A 17,465-nucleotide genomic window follows, 5' to 3' on the forward strand; every position below is an offset into this window, starting at 1 on the left:
AGACTGCCAATCTAGTACATTTGATGTACCTGCCTTTACATGATACTGCATACTATAAAGCTCCCTTTATGCTCGTTCTATGTTCACAGTAATTCATTAGGTTAAACGCCTGTGGTCCTGCTCCAGAGACTATGGCTGCTTCCTCTAGTGGACGCAAGGTGGAGAGCAGCTTGACCTGGTTTCATCAACCAGCTAATGAAGACAAGGGCCAGTCATCACGCTTCTCCTTTCCATCTTGGTTTCGTAGAAGCAAAGGTAATAACAGCCTGTGTGTTGTTGTTACCTCCGCCAAGGGAGGAGGTTATGATTTCGTTACCGTTGGTTTGTTCGTTAGTTAGTTCGTTAGTTAGTTAGTTTGTCTGTGTGCAAAATAACTCAAAAAGTAGTATACGAATTGGGATGAAACTTGCAGGAAAGGTTGAGAATGACACAAGTAACAAACGATTAAATTTTGGCAGCGATCCGATAAATTTGGGGGAATTTATGAAGGATTTTTGACATTTTGGCAGGTAGGGTCAATGAACTTGGGAGTTCAGACTGCGCGTATTTGAGGTTTGCCTGCGCGCACTAAAGTGCGTGGTCTAGTTTCTGCTGGGGTGAGGCGCGCCGTGCAGCTGAGGGTTTATGACGTAACAAATTCTATATTGAGAAATCTGGCAACTTTCAGCTCACAACAGGGCGCTTTAGATTTTGACGCGCGGACGTTTGAGCTGACGCTTGCGCTGGACGTTCTCCTCTCCCTGCGTCGTGTGGAAAAGTAGCTTTAGATTACGCTGGGATGCAACGTATAAAAAATAAAATCGCGCCCCCATATGATCAGTGCATGAAGAAGCTCTCTACGTCGCAAACTGTGCGGACGTGAAAATAGCACAGTACGCGTAGTGAAAAACTCTGGCGACGCAAGCTAAAAATAGATTGACTTTACACGTGCTACTGCGCACGCTCAGAACATGTTTTTTTTCCTTTGAACGTCCGCGCGTCTAAAATCTAAAGCTCCCTAATGCAGTACGTATGGGTGGAAATCACTGATATCTCTACGGAAGAACAAGATCAGTGGTGAAAATGATTTGCATGCTTGGCGGAGGTCTGCGCTCTCAGAGTGCTTCTCTAGTTTTTTTATGTGGATTTTGTTTTGATGAATTTTGCATCATGTATGCAGCAATTGAGGGTAGGATATAAATGCAATTTCAAGATAACATGCTTAAAACTCTGTTGAAAAAATCTTAACCCATCCCTTCTGCAATATCCTGGGAACCCTCAATGCCCCCAAACAAGATTCTTTGTGCTCTACACAGGACATGTATTCCCTTTCCACAGTCAACTGCATGCATCATTGAACAGTGTAAGCTATTCATTGGACATGAGATATGGATAGATCATGTGCTGGGCTCCAAAATTCTTTTGTTATGTACCATAAGGGCACCAGAATAGGGTCAGTGAAAGTCAAAATCTAGTGAGCTCAGCCTCGATTGTGACATATGTCTTCGTATGAGGTTTGCAGCAAAACAAACACAATACTACAGTTGAAAAGGTAAATTACGCAAAAATACCTGTGTGCAATTCTGAGACCAAAAAAAAAAAGTGCAAAAAAAAAAAAATGAAGATGTGGTTTAATAGCAGAAACTCAAATCTTTTGACAAAGTAATCTTTTCACCCATTTTATGATACAGACAAACATGAATTTAGGCCATGAATGGAGACACTCTTGAGTACATTTTGGTAACTACTTACTGTATATATCCAGTTCCTGTCTATGAGTTGACGCTATGGGGACCTGGTATACCAGGTTCCTGAGCTGGAATGAAGAGGGTAGTGGTGAACCAAGAATGAAAAGGGCCTGTCCTAGTGTGCTTTTCTCAGCACATACAAATGATATCACAAATTGATGTTGCTGGCCTAAAATGATACTTCAGGAGCTCACCTGATGTCATGCTAAGATTATTTTGAAGTGGTATACATAAATCCTTCATACTTCATATTGTTTGTCAAGTTTCACACTGTAGTTTTTACTTCACTTTTATTATTCAAAATGACTGTCTCATGGGAATTCATTGTCAAAATATCTTCCTTGGGTGTAGGTGGTGTTAACTCAAATGATAGTGTTTTTTAATATTCTTTTTAGTAACAGATGCCCAATCTTTTTGTGGCTGCTTATAGGGTTATTTGGTTGTCAGGGCCAGTCTCTGAATCTGTCTCCTAACTTATGTTCTTAGATGTTAACAGAATTAAGTGCCTATTAAAATGCCAAATGTCTGTCTCTTCTGTGCATATATGCATAATATATAGTGGACTCTTTAAAATTCTGGAGGTGCTGCAATATCTTGTTCTCACTACAATTTAGATACGGTAGATGAAAGTATCCATTGTTTGGCACATAAGAGCTTCAAATTTTGTTAAAGGCACATGGTCCCGGTGGTTTTATAGTCAAATGCGTACGCTGACGCACAGCGCAAGTTTCCTATAGAGACCTACGCTATCGACTCCTCTTTAGCGCTTACGCTTTGGCCCATTTCCCCGAGTCCAAAAAAGTCCGATCCACTGTAGTCAGTGGTCCGATCACAGTTCGGCTCATGATTCGGCTGAGGGGGATGGCAGCTTTAGCAAACTTCTTTTGTGATGTCATACTAAGAAACACATAAGCACGCTTCCTGGCATCACTACAGACTGCATGATGCGCAGAGAAGACAACGAAGGCAATATTACCCAGCAACACCTACGCGCTTTACTCTTGATGACTGCTCAACTTCGGCAATTTTTGTATCATGCTAACGGTGATCGGCAGTATTATCCAACAGCGCCGTCTAACCCACCGGGACTATACGCCTTTAAGTCTCTAATTTTCTTGCACCCATAGTTTATAGTTAACTATTCCTGTAGACTGCATACTAGTGAAAAAAAATTAGTCCTAGAGAGCCAATGTAAAGTATTTTCTGTGCACCATATGTGTGTGTGTGTTTGGTGACATGCTTTCGCACAATTACTTTACATGTTTTCTGTTTGGTCTTTGAACCAGGGTCCTTCTTTTCCTGAAGCAGACACATAACTGTCAATCGAGCCATATGTTCTTAATTCCTCATTCTTGTTTGTTTGAATTGCTTTATACATGTAGATACCTTAACTGCAGGTAGAACCAGCAACGCTCCGGGCTCATCAGTAGATGGTAGTGGAGTCCAGAGACGGCCTGCCGACCTTACTATAAGAAAGTCTGACTTGGAACACAAACAGGAGGAAGAGGACTTGAAAACCAAAAAAGGGGATGACAGTGTGTGGAGGAGGGAAAGGACTCCCTCTGGAGGCAGAGTTAGGGAAGGGAGTCTGGATAGTAGAGGTGATATTTTCCTGTGAATGGCTTCATTTAAATCATGGTGTTATCAGTCATATTACTGTTACAGTATTATCCTTGTGTCAGTGATACATATTTGTGATGGATGCATTATAGGTGTAGTATCAATAGGAAAGATAGCATGAAAAATTTACAGTTTACTTTTATCTTTAACAATGCATTTGATGTTTAGAAAGGTAATGCATTTAAATCATCAAAAGCAATGTAAAGGTATGCGTTGGGACTCTTGAAATTAACCATTGCCTCTCTTGCCACTCTTTTTTTATCTCTCTCTCTCTCTCTCTGTGATGAATGCTGCAGCTGCTGCTCCAAGAAGTAGCTCTCCCTCCATCAGTGGTGGTCAGCGGAAAGAAGTGGACCCAGCTGCAGCCAGGCGGCGATTGTCAGAGCACACAGTGCCAGGCCCCACCGTTAACTACACCCGCAGTCTGACCACAGTACTGCGACATCTCAGCAGCCTCATTGAGCGACGAGGACAGGTGTTCATGCTTTCACAGTATCACACATATAAATTCTCACACACAGACATTTATGGACTATCTCACATTATCTTGATGGAGTTGCAGACATCAGAGCTAAGAAAACTGCAGATGTGGGTGATTTTACTGAAAGATAAGACAACACATTTGTTAGGAAATTGATCATTTGATAAGTCAGCTACTTCTTGTCTGAATTTTGACGTTTTAGAATGTTTTAAAATGAGAACTTTTTACTTTTAGGAATCATGAGCAGTTGTAGTGTAGTGGATAAGACCAGGTCCATGATTAGAGTATCTGGCATTGGTGCTTGTGCTCCCAGGCAAAGCATCAGTGCCAAGTCTTTTAGAGGGGACCTAAAACTATCACTATAGTTGGTCCCATGGAAGTATTCTCATGATAATTTAATGTTTCCTCGGTGACCTTGTAAAGTGAGTACAAACACAAAACAAACAAGTTAGGTACCTGAGTTGTTTTTTTTTTGTTTTGTTTTTTATTGCAATATACCCTTCATATCATGTGCAATGTATGTCTAATCTGTATGTTTTACTACATGTCTAAAACTTCAAAGCTGACTTTTATCAATTTAAATTCTGAACTGTTTTTGGCTCATGGTAACCTTTACAGTAGATGTTTTGGAAGTAAAGCAGGACATGTTATATTTCACTTCAAACTTTATTGTCCGAATAATCTAGAGATACCAGAAAGAGAAAATCTTTGTATGATGACTTTATTAGGGTTTTCTGGTGATGGGTCACATTTGTATATATGACAGTATATGAAAACACAGCAAATGTGAGGAAATTGTGTATAATATGGAAGATGATGTATTATGGGCAAGCATGCCGTCAATCCCTTGTTTGAGGCGAGACCCCACTTCCACGAAGCTGATGGGGTGCTATACCTCGCTAAAGATTTTTCGTTTGGGAGTTGGGAGTCGAAGTATTTGTCCATTGCAAATTAACTTTCTGCTCAGGCGTGACAAACCTGGAGGCCAAGCCAGGGTTTAATGACTCCAGCAGCTGTCGTATTACGTAAGAGCATGATAAGGATATCTGCCTGTGGCAGACCATTCAAAGTGAACTCAATTTTCTCTATCCTTTCTATAGTTTTCAATTTTATATTCTATTGAGAAATTCTATGGTCATCCATTTTACATTTCGAACGAAAAAAATAGACCCGTAAATAACGAAAATACAGGAATAAGAAGGAGAGCATTCCCAGTTTGCCGGTGCTGACAATGTGTAATGCACACGTACACACACACGCACCATGGAGCTACATAGCCCATGCCAAAACCAAAGCAATCTCCTCCTCTCGCAGTGCCCCCCCCCCCCCCCCCCTGTGGCGCTGTAGCAATGACTGATGCTTAGATTAGGCCAGGGTCAAGAAACAGGTGTTTTATATCTTTGGTTTTTAAGTCATTGATTGCCAAGATATACACTGGCATTATTTACGGGGGTGTAGCCTCTTCAAACGAGAGATTTGCGCCATGTTTGCATGGCTGAGAGTATGATTGTGGGTAGCATCCTTGAGCTAGTTTATATATAATTGTGTATGTGTTTGTTTTTTTCAGGGGGGTACCATATTCAATGACCTATTTGGTTACATTTCTTGGGTACCAATTTGATGATAAGGTGTGCTTAGAATTATACCACCATTTTGTTGGACAAAGAATATTGCTTCTAGGAATAAGTTGGTGGTGATAACTTTATGACCATGTGTCAAGAAATGTATAGTTTTTTTATTAATTGTTCCAACTGTGTTGTGCTGTACACAATGTGAGAAAACTATGTGGCTCGTGTGCCGTACATTGAACCAGCCAGATAAGATTTGGATTGACCTCAAGAATACTAGCTAAATATGCATATTCTGTTGTTAACCTTGTTTTTCCAACAGGCAAATGACAAGTCCATGTTGAAAACTACTGGTATACAGCAATTGTGTGTCAATAATTGTTATTATGAATCTTGATCTATTTTTCCAGTCAGAAGTCTGTTGTAATATTTTATCTTGCTTGAATTGACATGAGAGGGCAGGTCAAAGCCACAATTCTAACTTTCAAAGTCGTCGTCAGTGATTTCAATATGTGTAAGTGTGCTGACTGACATGCCTGTCAAGATGGCACGTCTTTATTGATCACAACTGCATTTAACAAAATTCAGCCTTGCTTTTGTGAAATCTATCTGCACAGTGTAATCCATGGTGAATCAGGCTGAGGTGTTAGTGCATGAAATTCATTCATATGAACATTTTTGTCAGACCTGGATTCCAAGACAATCATTTAGCATACCCTATGTTGTACGTTTCCAAAATTAAGATGATATTTAATCATACAAGCAATCATAAGTAACTGAAAAATTCCTGATTTCTGAAGGTTTGTCCAATTTTGTTTTTGTTTTGTGCATCATATGAATGTGCAGGACCCAGCTACTTACACAGATTATGACATCAGGCAGTACTGGATGCCCGACAGCCAATGTAAGGAGTGCTATGATTGTGGTGAAAAGTTCACCACATTCAGACGACGTCACCACTGCAGGGTGTGTGGCCAGATCTTTTGTAGCCGCTGCTGCAATCAGGAAGTGTCAGGGACATTCATAGGGTTCACAGGTGAGGTACAATTGTATATGAGAGGTTAAAGGACAAGTCCACCTTCATAGACATGTGGATTGAGTTAATGCAGCAATATAATAGTAGGACACATCAGTGAGAGTTTGAGGAAAATCGGACAATCCGTTCAGAAGTTATGCATTTTTAGCTCACCTGAGCCGAAGGCTCAAGTGAGCTACAGTGTATAGCGATTGCTCTTCGTCCGGCGTCCGGCGTGCGTCGTCCGTCGTGCGTAAACTTTTTACATTTTCATCTTCTTCTTGAAAATCCCATGAACGATTTTCACCAAACTTGTCAGGTAGCATCCTTAGGGGGTTAGGATCTCAATTTATTAAAATGGGCACCATGGCCTACCTGGGGGGCCCCCAGAAGGGCCCAAACCCCCTAAAATGAAGGAATCTTTAAAAATCGTCTCTAGATCCAGAAGTGAGAGAGCTAAGTTAATACTATGAGTTGGTACATTGATGACTGCAGTTTCAAGTTTGTTCATGGCAGAATCAGGGGTGCCCCCCTTGGGACCCAGGGGAGGGGGTGGGGAGGGGTCCTCATGGGCCCAAATTGTATATATTCATCTTTCTTGAAAATGCCATGATGAATTTTCCCAAAACTTGGCAGGTAGCATCCCTAGGGGTAAAGAATCTCATTCCCATCATATGGGCACCGTGCCCCACCTGGGGGCCCCAGGCTGGGGGCTTAAATTGGGACCTTAATTTAAATTTTCGTCTTTTTCTTGAAAACCCCGTGATGAATTTTCACCAAGCTTGGCAGGTAGCATCCCTAGGGGGATAGAATCTCGATTCCATCAAATGGGCACCATGCCCCACCCTGGGGGCCCCCAGGAGGGCCCAACCAACCCCCAGTAAGGAATCTTTAAAGATTTTCTCTAGAACCAGAAGTGATTGAGCTAAGTTAATACAATGAGTCAGTATATTGATGACTGTTGTTTCAAGTTTGTTCATGGCAGAATCAGAATGTACTTGGCAGGTATTGTTACCAGTGTGATGGAATATGCAAATGGATGCCATGCCCCCAGCTCTCAAAGCTAACCCCACCACAAGTTTCCAATGTTCTCAGGTAAGAGTCTGCTGAAATGCATGGAAGGTGAACTTGCCATACTGAAATGAAATGAAATGAAATGAAATGAAATGAGATTTATTTACCAAACAAACAACATCGTTAACAAAGTCACAACAATTAATAGTTGAGATATAGTTTGGCAAAAAAGAACTGGCAATAGCGTGCAGGCTAGTCGAGGCCAGTCCTTTCAATGATATAGATTATAATATAACGTATTTACAATATTCACAGAAGAATTGTTATATGTACATAATTATTTACATGTTTTCATAGGGAATCATTATTATATTGATAACAGATACTTTCGCAATGATACTCGGGTGAGCGCGAGACCCCCGGGTCTCTTGTTGAAGTTTCTGCTCAGTCACTGCTGGATGAGAAGACGACTACAGCTTGTGATGTCATGTGTAGAATGATTTAAAAAAAAAACTACAAAGAAAATTCAACATATTTTCACTTTTTTTTTGCATAATTAAAGAATACTTGACTTGCCTCTTTGAGAAGGCAGGGGGAATGATATACAGTTGTAACCTTCAAAGCCTTACAATCGTGGCAAGTGGTTTGTGTGGCACAGAGACAAACACACCACGCTGCCTCCCCCATTCTGTATCAAATGTCGTGACACCGAATGAAAATAGCGCTGGCTCAATGGGTCAGCGAACACCACTGAGGCTCAAAATCACCTGACCCAAAATGGCTGTCCGAGCCACGAGAGCTTCCGAATGGACGCACACTCTCAGTGCGCATGTGCATGAAGAGAGGCCAAAAGAGCCACGCGTCTCCTGGCCTCTCTCCTCCAATCACTGCAGCTTGCAGTCACAATATTTGTGTATGATGCGTACATACACACACACACACACACACACACACACGTGTCTCAGTGGTAGCATTGTCCCACACGTTTATGGATTTAGCATTGCAGTCTGGCATTGCGCAATTGCATGCACAAACTTTGTTCGTTCGGGAGTTTACGAAATAACGTACCAATAGGGGTTAGGATTGTCCGACTTTAACATATGTCAAGTGACAAGTCAAGGAAATGTGCACTTTTTTCAAAAAATACATATATATTTATTTTTTAAATCCCATTTTCTTTGCTCATCTTTCCACTAATAAATTATATTCATTTGTGGTCAGTTTCTGTCTGTTTGTGTTTGTTACATACTCAAAAAGCTGCATCACTTCGGTGATCCCTCTCATTTATCCTCAAGTTGAATTATCCTTTGGGTTTATGTCAGGTTCAAATGTGTGCATGTGTGTCACACACATACACACTGCCATAGCTTCTGACCATCCGAACACTGTACGAACACTGTACTAGGGCTTTCTATAGCTCAGTCAGTAGAGCACAGGGCTAGCAATCCAGAGGTCTCAGGTTCGAATCCCCATGGAATCCCATTTTCTTTGCTCGTTTTTCCAAAATAAAATTTTGTGAGATTCTCTTTATATTTTCCTTACATTGTTCTATGCATGTGACATCATACACCATTGCAGTCTTCTCATCCAGCAGTGACTGTGCAGATACTTTAAAAATTCATGACTTTTGAACGGATTGTCCCGTTTCCACCAAACTTTCACTGATCAATGTGTTCTACTAGTATTGCTGCATTCACTCAATCCACATGTATTATGAAGGTGGACTTGTCCTTTAAGGGTGGTAGAGGATATTTTGTGTATTTTCCATAGGGTATCTGGGAGGTGTACTCATCAGGATATTGGGGATGACTTTTTTTTTAAATTCAAATTAATCTCACTTGAAACAAAATAGGAGCTGGACCATGTACTGCAAGCCAAAGAGCCTTTCTATACCTCAACCTTATAGATATATACATGCACATGACAAGTGTATAGCTTACCATTTATCTGAAGATGGAAATCTTTCAGCAGTAACTGCTTCAATGTAAGTTTGATTACTGCTTGTTTAATGTTCAATCAAACTGTACACAGCATGGCTAAGATATGGCCGCATTGAATATATACACTTGCTCGTAATATTTTGATTGTTTAATTTTTCATTTGTCTTTGTCTTTGTCTTTTATCAGGTAGGGAATTCCTCATATTGTTTAAGATAAAGTGATTGCTGTGCATTACCCATAAATATGTTTTTTTTTTTCACAGTACTTGGTACAAGACTTTGTGTTGTAGTTGTTGATTGCAGGAGTGTACATGGAAACTATTTTGTTTGCATGAGAACTTTGTCTAGATTTACAAAGATTAGCTACATTGAAACTGATAGAATCAATAGTTTATGCAGACTTAGCAGTAATCAAATATAAGTTATGTGCCACTTCTTTTTCAAACCTTTATCAGACCTATTAGATTAACAAAAAATGACAAGGTGCAGATAACTGTTATTTCTGTGGCTTTAAATTGCATGACAAAATGGTGGTAGGGAGCCTTACTTTTCCTCTGTAATACCTAAAGCCAGGAACTAATAAGTTTTAAGACAACTTACATACTCTCAATTACCCTCTTCATGTACCTACAATTAGATAATAAAATTACTAGAACTTGAATAGATATTGATTTGATGAGTGTGCTGAGAAATTTTGGCTCAATATGTATGTATTTGATCATCATAACCTTCATAACCATCATCAATACTGAGGGCACTGTGGTATAGTTGAGGAGACTCATGACATTCAATAGAGTTCCCAAGTTCAACTCTTCCTGTCATTCTAGGTGTAAAAATGTACTTGGCAGTGTTGGAGTATTAATAATGGCAGGGTCTTCTGAGAGGACACTGACACTGAAAAGACTACCCTGGATAGATGAGACCATATTACTGTCGTTGCTGTTGTTTATAGGTGTTATTATCATGTTAATAACAAGAACAACAACAACAACAGCAATAATAATAGTAGTAATAATAATAATTATAATAATAATAATGATAATAATATTAATGATGATAATATTAATGAAAATAATAATATTAATAATAATAAAAATGATATCACTATTGATATTCATGATGATAATAATAACATTTCCATTACTACTGCTACTAATAGCAATATTGATATTAATGAAAATAAGAACAATAATGACATTATTATTATTATTATTATTATTATCATCATCTTCATCATCATCATCATCATTATAATTGCTGTTGTCATTATGATAATCATTACTACAGTATTACCATTATCTTCACCAAGTGACATTCATTCTTCCCTCTATATGTATTGGACATTTTATTTTTTTCTGTGTCCTTTCTCTTGGTTACTTGGTCTTTGATAACTACCTCGGTATTAAGATCATAGTGCTCAGAATATCTTTTTATCATTTTTCATTTTTTATGCAGGTAACTTACGAGTGTGCACATATTGCTGTAAAGTAGTGCTGAGCTATGCACAGTCGGCTTACTCCTCAGGTGACCTGAGGGCACTGCAGGAGGACCTGAACAGTGTTACCGAGGCAACCACCCCAACGGGATTGCCTGCTGAGGGGTGCCCAGACTCCACGGAAGAAAATCCTTGGTTTCATGGCAGATGATTTGAGCCGTACTAGGTAGGGCTGCATTGACTAGAAGTGGGAGTCTTAAATTGTGAAGCCTGTGCAGAATAATGAGTTATATGGGTATGTGTGCTTTGTTGGAACATGCATTTCCAGAATTGTCTTTCATTTCAGAACAATTGTAACAGAGTTTCTCTTGAAATGCATTTTCTCTACCAACTTGCTTGGAATCATAAAAATTAATTGTGCACACAATAAAATGATGCAGAATTCAGGCTTTCTTAAGAGCGATATCAAATTGTTCCTAAGTTTACTCATTCATGCAAAGTTAGGTATGGTTCCTTCTTTCCTACAAAGTGTATTTGAGTAATATAGTCTTTAGTTTGTGGGAATTTTTCTTTTTTTTCACAAATGTTGTAATGAGAATATTCACTAGTCTGCATCATCTCACATTTTTACTGTTATTGTAATGCACCACTGAAAAGATGCTAAAGAAAGTATGTGCTTACCTAAGATTGAAGTTATTTTTACAAAATAAGGAAAGGGAGAAACAGGAAGAGATTGTATAGATTGACATTGTAGATCACATGTTTCTTGAAGCGTGTGTGTCCAGCAGTCATCATGAGATAAATCCTTAAGTTTTGAATTAATGATAACTACAGTGAGACATGTCAAACAACTGAGAATTGTCCTTTGATTTGTTAACATATTCAAGGAATGTATTGCATATGAGAAATCAAACACATTTTTATATTGTGTTAATTCATTTTCTTGTACATCTTTGCTGCATGCCTATTGTATCACTATAAATATGTTGTATACATAAGATTTTCAGGCTAATTTCAACTTTGGGGTGTTTTTGCCCTGATATTTGTAAGTACACTTGGAGATCAGTCTATGTCGTCCATTCTTACATTATCCCTCCCTTATGGCATAAAATTTCACAGTTTCTATGGGTAACTTTTTCTTTCATGACTGGACTGGCAGTCGCACAATGAGTGTGGGGAGCATTGATATGCTGAATTCATCATCACACCTGTTTGAGACTGCTCCGAGTGTTGCACCATCCACAGAGACCCATCTATCCAGTGTACTTGAGAAAAAGCTTCTGGTATGTTGACTTGAAAGGTTTGCTTGAGCAGTAAAGACAGTTTGACACTTTCTTGCCTTGTTGTTTTCATTCATTCAACATAGCCAAAATTAAAAGAAGCGTGTGAATGCATAAGTGCAAGCTTCCACATGACTGACAGCTTGAAGTCACTTCCAAATTACTAGACAATGATGATACAGTGCCTTGCCAAGGGGCACAACAGCTGCTACCTGCATACTTGAACCAGAACTTTCACTATTGAGTTTGCTAGCTGTCTTATCCAATGATCCACAGTGCCCAGAAAGTTTTTGTCTAGTAGGCTCATTACCTTCCAACTTTCCCTTAGGACTTGTTTATTACCACTAGTTTTCAGTACCGTATAAATAGTTATGACCCATTTGGATTTTAATTTGATATAATTTGGTATTCCACGTATAATATTTCTGAACAATGGGTCAAACTACATGGTAATTACCATTTGTTGTGTTGTGGCAAAGACATCTATGTTTGAGATTGTTGAATGCCCAAAGCCACAATGTTTTCAAATTAATGACCAATAAAGGATAAAAAGGAAATTGAAAAACAAAATGCTCATTATTAAAGGCATAATGAAAGTGCCTCTTTGGTTATTGCTAATGGAAACGGCAGGGTTTTAGGAAGTATAAAAACTGAAATTCACTATCAACTCAATTTGGGTCTTGAAGCACTATTTGTGTAGAAACCATGCTTGGCATAGTGTTTATGGCATTTACTTTGTTTTTGAATATGAAAATAAGCACATTTTTGCAGATTTTTTTTTTTCTTAATCTTTTTTTTTTCAAGCTTGTTGGAACTTAAGTTATTGTAGCTACTAGTATTTGTGCATTATTACCTCTGCCAAGGGAGGACTAAGGAGGTTATGCTTTCGTTACCATTGGTTTGTTTGTTGGTTGGTTTTTTTGTTTGTCCATGTGCAAAATAACTAAAAAAGTTGTGCATGGATTTAGATGAAACTTGCAGGATTGGTTGCGAATGACACAAGTAACAAACGATTAACTTTTGGTAGTGATCTGAGAATTTGGGGGGAATTTATAAAGGATTTTTGATATTTTGGCAGGTAGGGTAAGTGAACTTGGGAGTCCAGGCTGCGCGTATTTGAGGTTTGCATGCCCGCACTGAAGTACGTTCTCTAGTTTCTGCTAGGGCGGGGCGCGCTGTGCAGGTGAGGGTTTATGACATAACAGAGGCTTCTATATTGGGAAATCGAGCGACTTTCAGCACACAATGCTATAAGTACGTATGGGTGGAAATCACTGATATCTCTATGGAAGAACAAGATCAATGGTGGAAATGAGCTGCATGCTTGGCGGAGGTCTGCGCTCTCAGAGTGCTTCTCTAATTGTAAATGTAAACTGTCCAAGTAGTATTTGTTGCACAGTAGCAAGTGTCAGGCATTGGATCAATCTACTCACTAGATTTGCAAGGTCTAGGAGTGGAAAAAAAAAATCTTTATGAAAGTGTTAACTGACACAGAAAAACAGTAATTAAAAAATAATGCTTTTTTTTTTTTGGGGGGGGGGGGGGTTTCATGCTGAAATTTTCCATACAGGTTGATCAACCATCCCTGTAGTGCTGTTCTTCCATTTCTGGTTCATCATGTGGAAACTGCCGGTGTGACTTTAAACTCATTAGCAGTACACATTTGTTGCTCTTTTGTGTACATGTATAACCTTTTCAGGCCAGAAATGTCTTCATAGCATCATTATGAGAAATGAGATAGATCATATTGCAAGTGTGCATTTGTGTTCACATTGAAAATGCCTTTGCATTATTGCATTTCACCATTGATTGTTCATTAAGGTACAAGGTCCACTGCACCTATTTATGTTCAGAGGAAATTACCTGTATCAATTTTTGTATCCAGGATTCTGCTCAGCTGAGAGATTTATGGCTGTTGATACGACACCCAAACAATGGCATTATGTTCCAAAACCACCGTTATCGTCTGCGCACCTACCCTGACTGCATCATTGGTAGTGAACTTGTGGATTGGCTCTTGCAAAAGGACAAAGCTGCCCAAAGGTATTTTGTTGGTTTGAATGAGGGATGCTATAAAGTTTATACCATCATTATCAGTTTAGGCCTATGCCTATAAACCAGATTGGGCAGATGTAGCAAAATTAGCTTAATACAAATGTATGTTAAGCTGGTACAAGAAATACATCACAGTCATCTCTTCTCTGTCTCCAATTTTCCACAAAGTCTCTTCACTTACATGCAGGGGCGGCTTCAGGAAATCTTTAAAGGGGAGGGGGAAATGATATTTCTGGTGCCACTTCCGGGTTTCATTTCATTTTTTTCTTTTTATTTCTTTTGTTTTTAACGAAAAATAAAGGGGGTGGGCGTGCGCCGGTTGCACCCCCTTTGGATCCGCCACTGCTTACATGTACGTGTATTTCAGTAATCGTGAATATCAATGAAGGCTTCCCACATGATATGCATGCTCATAAGAGCTGTTCTTGGCGTAGGTTTAAATGATCAGTGAAAATTGATCACCACATTAATGTTGCACAAACAAAAATTGTGGGAAAAAATCTTCTTAAGACTACCATCATTTCATAAAGTATAGTAGTGCTTGGCATTTGCGCAGGAGGTTAACGTTATTCATAGAGTTTAAAAGGTTTTACAGTTTGTAGCAAGAATAACATTTTGTTAACCTGCTTATTTCATATTTTAACAAAAACAAAGTAATGATTAAAAATGATATTTAAAAGTAAAAAAAGTGATTATGTACTATATATATATATATATATATATATATATATATATATATATATATTTATTTATTTATTTATACATTTACTTCTCACATGATACATGCAAGCAAATGTTTATCAAAGTGAGAAATTATCAGCTTTTATAATGTATTGACATACAAATGATCTGAATGTGAACAGTACATGGCAGATTTGATTTGATTTGATATTATTTGTAATGGCCTAAGCTTTTGTAACCTTTCAGAAAAATCAAATCTCAAATCATGTACTTGCCTCCTTCATCTCAGAGTCCAAGCTGTGGCAATTGGTCAGGCCCTCCTGGATGCAAAGTGGCTGAAATGTGCTGCATCATCTGACCACGTATTCCATGATGGATACGCCCTCTACAGTCAAGGGGAGGTAATGATTTTTTTTAACTGCATGTACTGAGCTACATTTTCTTTTGCGACAGCCATTCCCATTGCATCATATTAAAACTACAGGATTTCTGTGGAAAACTGCAGGTGATAGTGAATTAAGGGATGCATTTTATATATAGTCATAAATGATCTAAAAATAAAAAGATGAATAAGCACGGGGGCTCACAAGTTTACCCAGCATTTCCTTGAAAAATGGAGGTAGTGAATTTTAGTTAAGAGGTATGTAATGATCCTGAGATAAACCATTATTGAGGATTTGTTAATGCTGGAATACATGTCTTAATGATAAATGCAAGTGCCATAACATGGAGTCATATGTGTGATTTCACAAGCAAACAAGCAATGCTATAAAGTACATCATTATTCTAAACAGGGCTGGCGTCATCTTCAGAGTAGGAAAAGTAGGTGTATGTAATCATGAAATCATTGACACATACTTTTTGATTACTCTAACTACTTTGTTTTGAATTGAACAATATTAATGAAGTATTCCAAACCAACAGATGTTTATGAACCATTTTTCAGTTTCCTGTGTCTGGGCAAATAAGTGAACCAAGGGATCCTCTTCATGTTTCAAATAAAAAACTCATCAAATGGTTGTTCTGTTGAGCTCTGAATATTAACAAATCAATTTAAAATCTTATTATTTACACGGATATTTGTCGAGTACTGTGTTTATTTGAATAGGTCCCTTGCTATGTAGCTGCTAGTTACCTCCTTTGTAGTGTAGCCAACAAAACCAACATTTTTCAAGATTTGTTATCTTTGGGCTGTATTGTCCTTGCTGTGTCATATTTTGCACTGCTTTGTCATATGTATATAGTGCAACTGCCTCACCTTACTACAGTGACATAATGAATGTATCCTTTACATACACTCATGGTCATGACATATCGTAAGCTATTGCTGTTTATCAAGGCCTTTGAGTTGAGTCAGACATGCTTATCAGGCGCTTTTCTACCACATGTTTAACCTGTATATACACTTGATGATTGTGTGTTCAGTGATACTCATAACATGATGTAAAGATCTATCTGGTTTGTGTTGATATTTCATCATTGCATCTATCTTTTCATTTTACCTAATGCAACAGTTGGCAGAAATTAATCAGGACCTGCAACCACCTCTTGATGAGATGAGTGAGCCACCCCCATATGGAGAGTTTATGGAACCATCCTGGTTCAAAGACATACATCAGGAGGATGATCTGGCATCTGATGATGATATTCTAGGTAAGTACAGGTCATCTGATTCTAGAGGGACAAACATTTGATGACATTATCAGACAATTTTAAATGGTGTGCTCCTTAATATAAAATCATCCCTAACCCTGTTAGATAGTGTGAGGTAACATTGAAAGCAGTGACACATCAATATTTGTCAAGATCTGTGTATGTGTGTTTGTGTGTGGCTGTGGATGTTGGTGTGACTCCCATGTTACCAGCAAACTCAATGTATATGTTGAGAAAATCATTTATCCAGATTTCTTTAAGAATTATATGTGAGCGTCAGTGGTTATAAAGTGGCTTCCAAAATTAAATGTCCATTTGGGAGGACAAGAAACAACAATCTTGGGAAGCCACAGTGACATTGTACACTTGAATCAAACCAGGAAGGTGTTATGTAGATGAAGAAAGAACTTCAGCTTTCCTTTGAAGTCATGCTCTGCACCATGTAGAAGATATGTTCAGAACTACATGTGTAGCATTTTGAAAAGACCTGACATCTTAGATTAGATAGTGTATATTACATGCTGCCTAATGCTTGGAGCGAGAGAAGTTGTTGATAGAGTGATTTGGATAGATCCCGGGAGAACATGAGAGCGAGTGGCCCTTTTCAATGTTGTGTTTTTTTTGTGCAGCATCCGTTTTGTGTTGTGCATAAGTTTTCTTGAAATTTTATCTACTTCTTGGAACCCCTGGATGGATTTTCACCAAACTTGGCAGGTACAATTTTAGCATCCCTAGGGGATAGGATCACAATTGTTTAAATGGATACCATGCCCCACCTGGGGCCCCCAGACCCCCCAAATAAAGGAATTGTTAAAAAATCTCCTCTAGAACCAGAAGTAATAGAGCTATGTCAATGGTATGAGTAAGTAAATTGATGACTGTAGTGTGAAATTTTTTCATGGCAGATCTGGAGATGCCCCCCCCCCCCTTGGGGCTGGGGGGGGGGGGGGGGAGGGTCCGAAGTAGGACCCAAAGTGTACAATTTCATCTTCTTGAA

General features: G+C 38.7%; 1 protein-coding gene across 1 annotated transcript in view; it reads left to right on the forward strand.

Annotated features, from left to right (window-relative positions):
* LOC139722082 (1-phosphatidylinositol 3-phosphate 5-kinase-like) overlaps window positions 1–17,465 on the forward strand; it is a 106,276-nt gene that overhangs the window by 6,857 nt on the left and 81,954 nt on the right. Inside the window, exons 2-11 of the mRNA XM_071633403.1 lie at window positions 90–255; window positions 3,110–3,328; window positions 3,644–3,822; window positions 6,243–6,432; window positions 10,820–10,983; window positions 11,015–11,025; window positions 11,959–12,082; window positions 13,965–14,122; window positions 15,105–15,216; window positions 16,330–16,468. Coding sequence (XP_071489504.1) covers window positions 132–255; window positions 3,110–3,328; window positions 3,644–3,822; window positions 6,243–6,432; window positions 10,820–10,983; window positions 11,015–11,025; window positions 11,959–12,082; window positions 13,965–14,122; window positions 15,105–15,216; window positions 16,330–16,468 — 1,420 coding nt within the window. The 5' untranslated portion in view covers window positions 90–131. The remainder of the gene's footprint in view (window positions 1–89; window positions 256–3,109; window positions 3,329–3,643; window positions 3,823–6,242; window positions 6,433–10,819; window positions 10,984–11,014; window positions 11,026–11,958; window positions 12,083–13,964; window positions 14,123–15,104; window positions 15,217–16,329; window positions 16,469–17,465) is intronic.

The sequence above is a fragment of the Diadema antillarum genome, unplaced genomic scaffold (genome assembly GCF_040938485.1).
Source record: "Diadema antillarum isolate AM-2024a unplaced genomic scaffold, OU_Dant_1.0 scf00000156, whole genome shotgun sequence".
Classification (NCBI taxonomy): domain Eukaryota; kingdom Metazoa; phylum Echinodermata; class Echinoidea; order Diadematoida; family Diadematidae; genus Diadema; species Diadema antillarum.